This window comes from Cupressus sempervirens, chromosome 11, assembly GCF_028749045.1.
Source record: "Cupressus sempervirens isolate cs-2001-9-10 chromosome 11, ASM2874904v1, whole genome shotgun sequence".
Lineage (NCBI taxonomy): Eukaryota > Viridiplantae > Streptophyta > Pinopsida > Cupressales > Cupressaceae > Cupressus > Cupressus sempervirens.
In genome coordinates this window covers 13,285,263-13,298,775 of record NC_143128.1, presented here as the reverse complement: position 1 = coordinate 13,298,775, position 13,513 = coordinate 13,285,263, and the positions used below count along the sequence as shown (strand labels likewise).

General features: G+C 34.2%; 1 protein-coding gene across 1 annotated transcript; it reads left to right on the top strand.

Annotated features, from left to right (window-relative positions):
- The first annotated feature begins 202 nt into the window (after nt 1-202).
- Nucleotides 203-13,173, top strand: LOC149527992 (mechanosensitive ion channel protein 6-like). The gene is made up of 9 exons (XM_089807974.1): nt 203-631; nt 806-1,362; nt 1,967-2,090; nt 2,322-2,615; nt 2,757-2,959; nt 3,247-3,490; nt 3,661-3,740; nt 3,856-3,937; nt 12,730-13,173. Exons 1-9 carry the CDS (start codon nt 203-205, stop codon nt 13,171-13,173), a joined length of 2,457 nt encoding a protein of 818 aa, XP_089664100.1.
- Nucleotides 13,174-13,513: the final 340 nt, after the last annotated feature.

The following is a 13,513-nucleotide window of genomic DNA, read 5'->3' as shown; positions in this document are numbered from 1 at the left end:
TGCTTGCATTGGGCTGTAATTTGGGTTTTGGGAAGGGAGGGAAGGCGAATGGTTTTTGATTCGAACGGATTGTGGACTGGAATGGAAAGTGTAAAGGTTTTTCATAGCTTATATAGCGTGTCATGGATACAATGTTTCATAGTTTATTCACTGTGTCATGGATACCATTTCTTTATTTCATGCAATGGAAAAATCTACGAGAATGGCTGAAAGGAATCTGAACAAATCTCCCTCAGCTGCAGCTGATGTCGAAGAAAAATATGGCCCCATCAAAGAAGAGGAGTTTCCTCCAAATTACAAGCACTCCGAATTTGACAAATGGCTTTTTCTGGAATGTGCAGCTTTATTGGCTCTTGTAGCAGGATTGCTTTCAAGCCTCATAGTCGGGCCTCTGAAGAAACGTTACATTTGGGGGTTAGAGTCATGGAAGTGGTTTTTGATGGCTCTGCTTGTTTTCTGCGGGAGACTCGTTTCTGGCTGGATAATTCGTGTGGGGGTTTACGTAATCGAGAGAAATTTCATTTTGAGAAAGAGGGTCCTCTACTTTGTCTATGGTGTGAGGAGTAGTGCGAAGAATTGCCTCTGGTTCGGCTTAGTTTTGCTCGCTTGGTATCTCGTATTTGATAAAAAGGTAGTAACCGTTCCACACTCTCGTTTTTCATAATTGTTCTTCTCAATGGAAATGCATTTTCATAATTGTTATTGTTGTTGAGGATAGGGTTTTTCTTCTTATTCATCTGCAAATTACTCTTTATATTTGTGATCTCTTTTACATTCTAATATTTTGGTAAATTTTTGCTATCAGTTGGAGCGAGCTACCGAGAACAAAAACCTGTTGGATAGCATAGGGAAATTTCTACTTTGTCTTCTCTGCGCCTCATTTCTATGGCTATTCAAGACACTATTGGTGAAGATTTTGGCTTTGAATTTTCATGTGAAAATATATTTTGACAGAATTCAGGAGTCCATATTCCATCAATATGTGCTTGAAACTATATCGCCGCCCCCAATGATGGAAATCCATCAATCCTCTGCTGTAGCAGATAAAAATAATACGAACAATGTAGGACACCTAGAAATTCAAATAGATCCTCCTGATAACAGGAATAATGATAGGGCAGGGCACAAAGAGGAAGGGGGCACCAATGGGATAACCATTAAACAACTGCAGAAGCTGAATCAGAGGAATGTCTCTGCTTGGAAAATGAAGAGATGGATCCGAAATATCAGGCATTCGGGAATCGCTAACACAATTGACAGGTCTTTGAATTACCATAAACATGATCCGAAGATCGATAGTGAACGTCAAGCAGCAATTAAGGCAAAGAGGATATTTGAAAATGTTGCTAAGCGTGGAACAGAGTATGCATCCACTGACTTGTTCTTTGAAGTAATACCTTTACCTCACATAAGCTTTGTCATACAATGAGGTGCCATACTAAGCTTTGTTTTTGTTATTCAAGAATTAGAAAGCTAACATTTAATAGTTTCTGGTGGATTGTTCCAATAAAAATTTGTAGCAGGCAATACTATTGGCAGTTTATTTATTTATGTCTTAATAGAACGCCGTTGCCATTTAAACTGGCATCCTCACACAATAAGATCCACAAGAACTCTTGATCGCTACCATGGACTGGAAATTGTTATCCCAGTTCCTAACCATACTGCAGTCTGACCATGTACCCATTCATGTGTTTGGTAATTAAACCATGAACTAATACCAAAACGGCTCTGCTAAGCATTATGTCCAGCAGTTTTTATTGTATGATCACTTTGGTGCTAATGCCATTGTTCTCAAACACCTAACTTTTACAAAAGCACCAAGGAAAAAGCATGAACCTACAAGCATAAATAGGACCAGAGAATATAAGGAAAATCCACAGCTCATGGTTCATTTACTTCTGGGAAATGAATATGTTTCAGAAATATTTTTTTCTTAGTTAAATTGAAGTCCCATCTTTTGCAGTTATATCGAGGAAGATGACCTACTGAAGTTAATGAGGAAAACAGAGGCGAGCAGAGTCTTTCCCCAATTTGCAGGAGCCTCAGATACAGGAAGGATTACTGAATCGTCTCTTGCAAACTGGGTGGTATGCTATTTCAAATCAGTTCCATACTGCTTTTAAATATCACTCCCAACATATAGCTAGATGTAGTTTTGTTCGGAACGTTGTGCTTATTTCATGTTCTTTTGACCTAAATTTTCTATTTTATTCCAACGAAAGCAGCACAAAATAAATTAAACTAGGCAATACTGATTATCTAGTTCTATTAGCTCTTTCTTGGGACATACTGACTAATGTATCTTTTTTTTGTGGCAGATGAATGTTTTTGAAGAAAGGATATTACTTTCCCGGTCTCTTAATGACTCCAAAACTGCAGTTAAACAGCTACACAGGCTCATCAATGCAGTTGTGGTTATAATCATAGTAATGTTCTCTTTGGTACTTCTGGGCATTGCCAGCACCCATGCTATTGTTCTAATATTAACGTCCCTTCTGCTTGTGGCTTTCATGTTTGGAAATACCTGCAAAACAATCTTTGAAGCCATTGTGTTTGTATTTATCACGCATCCATTTGACGTGGGTGATCGGTGTATTATTGATGGAGTTCAGGTAAAAGTCGTCCTTCTCACCTTTCACAAATGGCTGAAATGATTGAAGATTCACCTATGAACAAAAAAAGAAAAAGTAGAAAATGTTACAGATTGGTTTTTTAATACAACTGTACAACTAATTGATATTTGAATGGTACAGATGGTTGTGGAAGAAATGAACATCCTCACAACAGTGTTTCTGTTGAGTGATAACGAGAAAGTATACTACCCGAACTCAATATTATCTACGAAACCAATCATTAACTATCATAGGAGTCCAGATATGGGAGAGAGTGTTGACTTCTTTGTGGATGCTACTACTACTGTGGAAAAAATTGCTGCACTTAAGGAGAGAATAAGCAGGTCCTTTTATATGTGATTTTTTTTTAGCAATGGTATAATATGAGGCATAGTTACACATAAATCTGCAAACACCCTTACATACGAAATACTTGATTGGGTTAATCACATAAAGTTTCTAGAAATTTATTCTTAAATCTCAGCAACAAGATAATCATAAACAAACTCTTCTAGGTCTGTTGATCCACTTTGGCCTAAAGGCCAGTAAGGTTAGGTTAGGTTATCTTATTTATGAAACAGGTATTTCCTTGATTTGTATGAATATTTAGGCACTGTGTTTTTTTATGCAGCTATATTGAAAGCAAGCATCATCATTGGCACCCAGATTATAATTTGTTTACTAGGGAGATTGAGAACACTAATAGGATGAGAATGGGCCTTTGCCTCAGACATACAATGAATTATCAAAACATAAGTGAGAGATCAAATAGAAGATCTGCATTGCTACTGAAAATGAAGGATACGCTTGAGGAACTTCAAATTGAATATCAAATTTTGCCTGAAGAAACGCCCGTTAAGTTTGTTGGGTCTACTGTAAGATGAGATCCTCATTCATTTCTAATGAGTTGAGGTAAATAAAGAATAACAATTTTTATTGGAAGTGTTTATTTTTCTTTGTTTTGTTTTAATGACTATTTCAATACTTATCTTGGAATTTGCATTGGTAATTATAATGACAAATTCTTTTGGATTGTGTTTTGCAGGGAACAAAGCTCCATTGCTTTGTGAACAAGGTACATGTTTCTAATATTACAGCTGTAGGATTGAGCATCCTTGCAGCATGGTCGGAACGATTAAGAAGCAGCAGCTCCTCAGTGAGGGAGATTATTTTGATAAAAGACATGTTCCCTTCAACATAATTTCAGAGACATCTATGTCTTATGTTTTTTTTGTTGCAGCTTTACTGAAGCCAGCAATATATCCTCATTGAAGTCCTTGCGCCATAAGTCAGTAGTAATGACTGCGTACAAATACAATTTTGTACAAAACAAAGAAATCATGTTCATCCTTTAATAAATATAATGCCAACAGAAAAGGCATGGAGAAGTTCGTGAAAGTCATGCAAGTGCAAATTAGTTTTCTTGTCAACTTGTTATTACCACTTCGCATCCAATTTTCAGATTGGACTATAGTAGGGAGATAATTAAGTACTTGAAAATAGAACTATAACTCATCCTTTTGTAGTTTGGGCTACAACCTACCCATCTATACATTTAAAAGGAAGAGCATTCTTTTATCCACACGACAGAGTCAGTATACAACTTCAATGTCCTTCCATTTATGATCTCAAGCTGAAAGAACCTCTCTTTTAAAGAACTATAATTAATATACGACAGGTACCGACAACTTTTTGAAGAAAAACTAACTCGCTTTGAAGAGTTATGGTGGAACTGAAACCCAACAAGATTAGTTTCTAGGATTTGAGAAGAAATCAAAGAAATCATTTCATCTGTAAGTGAATCCAAAGAAGAACATAGAAATCCATGCATTCGATTTTTGGACATAAAGACTTACATAATCAAAATTCTAAATAGCTCATCTAATTAAATTTTCAAACTTTTAAATTTCCAATATTTTAAGAACTACAATTTAATATGAAATTCAAATTTAAATATGTTTTTATAGCTTCTTTCAACACTACACTTATTCGATGACAATGAGCCAGCATTTAAAAAAAAACCTGCTGGCATGTTTGCACTCTCAGTATGTTATGCTTTTAACCTCATTGTTGAAAAAATAAAATAAAATGAATGCCATAACAATCTCCGTAAGTTCTAGAAGAGGTTCCACACTTAGGCTCCACTATAGCAACACAAATCTGATTACTTCACATCCATGGTAAATATAGTTTTTTCCTTGCTTTGATATTGGATTTCAAAAACATTTTCTCCTCCTTATTTGTATGGCTCATTTATTTTTATTTGCCAATGCATTTAGGGTATACAATATTTCAACAAAAGAGAAGAGTAAGAATATTTACACAACTATCTAGTACAATTGTCATATGCATTGAAATAACTAAAATTTTATTAAAGAGAAAATGAAAGAGTCTTAATCGCCTTAAGGAGACCATGGCCTAAGGGGCTATGGAACATAACATTTAACACATTTCCAAGTTTTTTTCTGATTCAAGTTTTCTATTGTGAATCTTTGATATCACCTCTCTATAAAAGTAGGATAACAATAACAACACTAGTAGTCCACTCATTTGGGTTGTTGCTTTATGTGGCACCATTAAAAATTCTCTTGATTTTGGAGCAAGAATTTAGCAAGTGGTCCAACAATGTCTTGAGTAAGTTTTCTTTAGCAGCCTTGAATCCCTCATCAAACCAACGGGTAGGTTAGGAAAGTATTTGAACTTGTCTTCATAGTATGAGATCTCCTACACATCATCAAAGTCTTGTGCATTAAAGTGATTGGTATATTAATGCAATATACTCACTTCTATAATCGTTTTCCTTGAGGGTGTTGCTCAAGTGCAGCCACAAAAAGCTTTCAGTTTTCTTGCTTCACAAGGGATATACCTTTTGTCTATTTTTTTCTATTAATGTGTTTGGTTTCCCCTTATTAAAGTTCATTTGCGTGGATTCCAAACTTAACAAAGAGATGTAATGTTCAGGCTTCATTTTTTGTAAGCCAACCCCCAATATTGAACTCCAACAACTTGGAAATATAACTTCAAGAGTAAATCACATAGTAAACCATACTTCCGCCCATTGTAGTTTTGTAGTGACAATGGAGTTATATGCTTCATATGTGGGTTTAAATGTGATAATATGCCAATTTTGTGACAACATAGAATTAGAATAGGTTTCTAGGTTTAGTATGTATGTTCCTTGAAAAATAAATATTTGGCTTTTAGAGCCTTTTTTTTCTATTTTGTTATTGACTATTTATAATTAGTATATTACTAGGCTTATAGCCTATTTGTTTAAAAATAAATTACTCTCTCTAAAGTAGCATAAGGAGCTTTGCTATCCAGATTTTTTTTCTTGTAGATCTTCAAGCTTTTAATAGAAAAGTAACAAGAATCCATCCTAATTGTTTCCCCCTTTATATTATTTCCAGCCAATACTTATGTAGGTCTTCTTTATCTACTTTTATTATTCAAACCTATGATTCTCTCATTAGGATTGTGATCCCTCTATTCCCCTTACTTGTTTCAATACATTCATTCCTCATTGATACTTTATTGTATCCTTCAAAATTTAGAACATTAAATATATCATACTAATGTTCTTTCATAGGAAAAATAATGTGTTTTCTCTTTGTGAAGGGCGCTGACCTTAGTTTTTGCCTTTATAGGCAACCTCTACAATTCCTACTTGTGATGCAATGTTGGTAGATGTAAAAGAATCTGATTCATATCATCTTTTGGTTGTAGTATGATGTTAAGTAATGCAAAAGTATTTTAGATCTTAGGTTTTGTGTTCCCATTTGGTCTACAACAAAATTTGTGTTCTTATGAGTATCAACCTATATACAAAGATAAAGTATCAATTTATATAAATGTTTTGCATTCCTACACATTCAATGAATTTAGTGATATGACTCTTTGCTTATCACTTTGTCAATTTTAGGTGATGTTATGTTGGGCATTTTTAAGTATCCTAGAGGTTTGCATCATTTTTGGAGTATTAATTTTAATGTGCATTAACAGTTCTATTTTTGTAAGTTGAATCGAGTTGTTTAAATCTGTATGGTAAAATCCTAGTTAGCTCCTAAAATTGGAAACTACATGCAAACTTCAAATGCTTGTATATATATTTTCCTTCATTTTTTCATTTGGATAAAAACTAAAGACTCTTAATTAATTCAAACACCTTGGTCAGGATAGCGACGTCATAAATGCATTGCCATGGACTAATTTTGACATGAAATAAAAAATCCACATAAAGGAACCAAACATAATCTACCAAAAATAAATTCAAAATGTCTCAAAACATTATCTAAAGACACTTATCAATTTCATACCATGTACAATTTGGCTATGGAGGTAGCTACCCAAGATATAGAGGTATGATCAAAAGTGTTATAACAAGAGATAACCAATATGAGAAGGATAAATTGTATTCTTGTAGAAAATGCAACTAGATGGAGCCAATAGAATTAAGTTCACATGAGACCCCTTGGTTAAATAGGCCAAGGTGAGATATAGGAAAGTATAAGATTATGTAAACATCTTAATATTATGCCTTTATACATAAAGTGATAACTTATTACCCACCTAATGTAGAAAAGTGCCAATATGATAAGTCCACCAAAGGTGAAAGTGACACTTAAGGTGGAAAAGTGAAAATGTAATAATACCACTGAAAGGGAAATATTCCTATGTATACCTAAGTAAGCTTAAGTACATGTGTATTTAGGGCCTAGAAGACGTACTAGGTACAACACTTAAAACACACCAATGATATTTCTTACTTTCTCATCTAATCCTTAGTAAGATGAAGAATGCAAGTCTGATTAAAGACATTTCAAAGAATATAAGAAAATGAATGAAAAAAGAGGAAACATGAATGATTGATACAAATTTAAAAAATAAGATATGTGATTTTAAAAGGAAAGAATTAATTAGTTTCAAAAATCACAACCCTAGAGTCTTTTTAAGGGAGCTACAAAATAATGAAACAAAGAGAAAATAATATCATTAATGCTCACTTGTTGGATTGTGTGAAGTTCCTCTTTTAATGGCCAAAGAGGAAAGTAGATACAACTTGTTTTATGGTAGAGACACATTATACATGTATGGAGGCAGTTGAACCTAGAGTTCAATGGATAACTCTTATGGGTTATGAAGTAGATCCATTTGTTGTGACATAACATGTGGATGCCATACTTGCTTTTGAGAAGGATCTCAATGTAGAAAGATGGGGAACTTATCAAGAGAAATCTCAGAAGGTATGGGAGGAGCAGAGAATAAGTTCAAGGAAAAGGAAGGTGTAGAAAATAGTTGATAACATTGTAGAGAAAGAAGGAATTTCTAAAGAGCAGATGGAAGAACATAGAAAAAAAAGTGAATCTATGCAATCAAAAGCAAAGGTTTCTACCCCTATGATGTTACAAGGTGAAGCTATTATTGAGCTTGAACCTTTAGACATAACAGACTCACTTACTCTAGTGGTCTCATCTACAAATATTTCTCCTACATTGTAGAGAGTAACAAGAAGATTATCAAAGAGAACACCACCTGCAAAGGTTGTGAAGGGTGAGGTCTCAAAGGTAGATTTAACTGCTGAAAGAACTATGAGGCCTACAAGAACACCTAGACCTAAGGCTATGTTGGCAATTTGGCTAAGGATAGTTGACAGGGCTTTCATTAATAGAAATATAACACAAATTTTGAGGTAATTAAATCAAAAGACAAGTTTAGCTATAGGATACTTAGAAAGTTGTCTAAGTATAATAGTGGTAAAAGAGAAACAGTCATACAATTTATTTTAGTGAACTTCACATAAGGCATATGAAATTAGACGATCTTAGAAGAAGGTATTATGGACATCATAGATGATGTGTGTAAGGCTACTAAAGTTTAAGATACGTTTTGAAAAAGTTTGTTAATCTCAAATTGGTTTTGACAAGGAATTAACAATATACTTAGTCATTATTCAACAAAATTACACTACAAGCCAAGTGATTAGAGCAAGCCAAGAAATCAATTCGAATTGAGTGATCAAGGTATGTCGAGCATTAGTTTCCAAACAATACATGCTGAGTAATATACATAGTCAATGCCGAGAAGATAGTTACTGCCGAGTCACTCATAAGATGAGTAAATAGAGTATGCTAACTCATTCAGAAGATGAATTACAACATTGAAGATACAGTGAATGCCAAGCATTAGAGACTTCAATTGCCGAGTGAATAGTTTTGGACATAATTTTTTGTAATGGCACAAACTTTTATGTAAACCATTTTTGGGTTGACTTAATAATTGTTTTATGAATCCCTATGTAGCACATGCAACCAATCAAATTGAGGGATGTTCTAAGTGAAAAAATGGATCAAAAAAGCTATTTATTCTAACCTAACCATAGCCAAAGTTTGTGTTTACTTAAGGAGACAAACCCTAAATAGTTTGTATTGCATGAAGGAAGAGAAGGAGACAAGAGAGATGAATGATAAGTACAAAGAGAATTCATGATGGCTATGGAGGTTGTGACAATGTTATGAATTGCAAAATCAATTAGAGAGAATAGAGAAAAGTAGAGAGAGAATAGAGGAAACATATCTGATCAGAAGGGTCAAGTACACACTAGGAAAGAGAAGATTTGACATCTAGCAATAGAGTCTTAACTGAAGGATCATGGTGCTAAATCATTCCAACAACCAATGCAGAGAAAATCTCCTAATAGAGTAGTCTTAACAAGCTTGTGTAAAACTCTTAATCGAGTACTTTTTTTATTGCAAGTTTAAGTCCTCTAACAAGGAACACTTTAAGCATGGTGTTTAAATCCTTTAATAGGGTGAGACCTAACAGTCTTTGTAAGCCTTTAATAGGGTAGGCCTATCATAGGGTAGATCATAGTTATTATAGTCAAACTTCTTGTAGCTTTAATTGGCTACACTTTATAGTTGCAACCATGAAGATTTGTGTGTGTCATCCCCACCCTAGTTTTACCTTCTTATTGGAGGCTTTAACAAATTTATTGTGTTATGTGTTATTTGTTTCATGCTATGGATGAACATGTGTAGTTAGCTATTTCAGTTTACATGCTAAATTATAAGATGTATGTATGGTGAATGTTTTATGGTTAAAGTTTTGAAGTACTAATTCACCACCCCCCTGGTAGAGTTTACTTTCCCATTATTATTTCTAACAATTCATATCGGAGCCTTGTTCTTTGGAAAGGAAAGCTTTATAACTATAAGGAAAGATCTTGAAGATGGAAGTCTACAATTTGGGAAAGACTATTGAGAACTAGAAGATTGAAATCCATCTTGCCCTACACCAACTCATGGAAGAAAGAGATGAACTACAATGTTCATTGAAGAGAAGGAAAGAAATATCTATTGAGCAAAATGACTCTCATTATTAAGATGGAGACACTATTGAATTGTTTACAAATGGAAAATCAAGTGAGTTTGATGCAGCTATTGCAGATCTAATGGAAAAGGATGGTACCCTAACTGAAGAGGTCAAAAATCTTAAGATAGAACAAGAAGTCCAATTAGTATTTCTATGTGACGTGATCGAGAAGAAGAAGAAATCCAAGGAGGACAAAGTCATTATTGAAAATGACAAAAGAAAATTGACCAACATACTGTAAGAGAAGACATCAAATGTGTAAAATATTCCTAACATGCAATTGGATACAATGAATCAATTGATGATTTTCAATCATGAATTGAATGGAAAAGATATTGAGATCACAACCTTGAAGTTACAGAATAAACAACTGAGGAATGATTTGAGAAAAGAAAAGGATTTTGCTAAAAGTTTCAATAAACCTAGTGAAGCCATCAAATACTTTGAGAAACTGATGAGATCTCCTAGATCTACTAATGATACTATTGGAATGGGATACACCAAAACCGAGGAAGGAGAATCATCTAAAAGTGGTGAACAATGAAACAACAAAAGTAAGAACTACAAATCCACTTGTCATAATTGTGGAAAGTTAGGTCATACAAAAAATGTTTGCAAGAGCAATAATGCAAATTAGAACCCTAAGTAGAAATTCAAGGGTTATTGTCATAAGTGTAACAAGCAAGGATATCAGGCACATGAATGAAGAACCAGGACCATAAGCATAGAAAGATTTGATGGATATTGTCACAATTGTTAGAAGTGTGGACATGAAACATATGAATGTAGATATAATGCCAAGTGGACATCTAACAAGCAGACAAAAGTACAACAAAATGGAAAATCCTACAATTGGGATTACAATACAAGGTACACTTGCCACTAATGTCAAGAATATGGACATGTTCCCAAGAATTGGATTAGAACACGTTTCAAAGGCAACTAAAATAGATGGTTGAGTGAGACTACATGCTTTAGCTTTTTGAAGACTAGTCATATCAGCAGAAATTGTCCAAGTAGATCACCAACACCAAGTAATGGAAACAATAAAGGCAATGAAAAGGTCAATGTTGAGAAGGTCAAAGTGCAGATGAACAAGACATGGAAGAAGGAATATTTTAGCACATTAAATTTAGATGAGGTCACTTCATCCAATGGATTAGGTGATCACATTACCTCCAACTAGGCAATCAAAAGTATGTGTGGACTGATATTTCAATAATATATTTTACATCAGTTTCGAGAATCTAAGTTTTGAAAAGATTTTATATGCATGAATTAAGATGCAATGTATTGTATCGAACTTGGAAGAAATCTATAGCTTTATTAGTTTTCATGTTGTTGCTGAGCATGAAAGGTTTCATAGTTACTACTAAGAGTGAATGTAATTTTAGTCATTTCCATGTAATGAAGGTATGCTAGTATTAGCTGAGTTTGCTATGTAAACTGAGAAAAGTGGAAATAATGCATATGCTGAGTGAGTTGGAAACCCTATGTTGATCGAGATTATAGCTGTGTAAGCATTAAGAATTTATTGCAGAATTGTAAGGGTTATATAATAATTTCTTGACTCATTTGCATTCACCAACAATCAAAGAGAGCACGAAGAAAAATTGCAACATGAGATTCTTGCATTTTTGAACTGAATTCAACTGAAACTCGACATATTAATAACATTGGAAAGGTATTTTACTGGTGTTGAGTTTTATTGTTTGAATTTTTGTAAACCCTAAGTATCAAATATGGCAGCTAGCTCTTCTACAAGTGTTAGGAAGGAAGGAGGGAAAGGAAATGTTTAATGTGAAATCAATTAGTAATGATGTAAGACAACCACCTTTCCGAGCAATACCTAAAATTTCCTATAAAGGAGACCTGTCTAGTGCACTATCAATGATACCAAAGGTTCTTATGATTTAGGATGTCAGGTGAGTATAGGAGTCATGGAGATAAGGGATTTGTATAGTCAACTTTGTGTAGATGGAATCTTAAGGGAAGAGAATAAAATTGTAGAAAGGAAAGGGTTGACCTATGCCCTAGATTTCCCTAACATATTCAAAACTAAATGGATAAAGATTGTGCTTAGTAGAATATTTGATGACTTTATATGGTTGGAAAATGGACCAATTAAGATCACTAAAAGGATCATCAACTAAATGACATGGTATCCTACCTTAGACAGATCCAAGAGCATGTGAAATGATTCAAAGGAGATAATTGAGAAGAACACAGGTGTAGTATTGAGCAAGAGGTGTCTATAGTTTCTATCTTAGACCTACTAATTGACTCTATTGTGAGAGTGATAGCTCAAAAGTTCTTTTAATCTAGCAGATTGAACAGTGTATTTTACATGGCTGTAGATTTGGGGTACAAAATAGTGAAGAGAGACCACACCTATGACTTTGTCGAGTTGCAACTTCAACAATTATCTAAAAACTTGGAGGCAATAAGGAAAAAAAAGAGTGCATCTTGCAAATTTGATTCTTTACTAGTTTGTATATTCTTTTATGTGCAGAACACATTTCCTACATTTGGAAAAGTTTCTTGGAAGAACAATAGGTCTATTACAGTACATATTGTAGAATTCATAGAGTAACTTGGAGATAACTTTGAGTCAGTGATGACTAGTTATTTTGAGGATTTTAAGAAATTCATGTAAAAGAGACTAAGGATTCCTATGTCACTAGTGGAGAAACATTACAATGATGTTTTCTTCTTAGTGGATGCAGATTATACATGTGTGTAGGCAACTATTCCTAGGGTCAAATGGCTCAATACCTTGCCATATGTGATCAATGTTGATGAGGCATCTACAACTATCACAACTCTACTAGCAAAAGAAATAGATAAAAGTGCCACCTCTTTTGGAAACTCTGAGGAAGCCAAGTCCAGAATTACAATTGCCTTGAAGAAAAATTCTATGGTAAGGAAGAAGAATAAACTTGTGAAGAAGATTAAAGAGATATTTGGAAAAGAGGGAGAAGAAGATGAAGATGAAGAAGAGGGTGAAAAAGTCCAAGCCCCTTTGGAACTCGCTCAAGGACAAGGAGAAGATAATGAAGTAAATGAAGAAGGTGTGAAGGGAGAAGAAGGTGATGAAACACCCAAGCCTACTGAGAAGAAGAAGAGAAAGGATAAGGAGCCTGAAGTGGAGAAACCTAAGAAGAAGCTTGTGAAAATTACACAATAGAAGCCAACAATACCTGCTACTAGGTCTAGCACAAGGGTAGCCATCAAGCAAGTTAAGGTTGTTGAGAAACCTAAAGGAAAGAGGACTATTGCCTTAGTAGAGCTAAGATAGCTAGCCAAGAAGACATATGTGAGGAGAAAATAAACTCTACTGGCTAAGTTAGATGAGGAGAAGACAAAATCTAATGACATGAGTCAATTCAAGGTGGTAAGCCACAATCCCTCCTCTGACTTAGATAATTTGTGTGACAATATTAAACTATTTTTGCACATATAGATTTTGATAAGTTAGGAAAGGTTGAAAAAAATACTATTGAAGAAGCCATATATGTGACGATGGC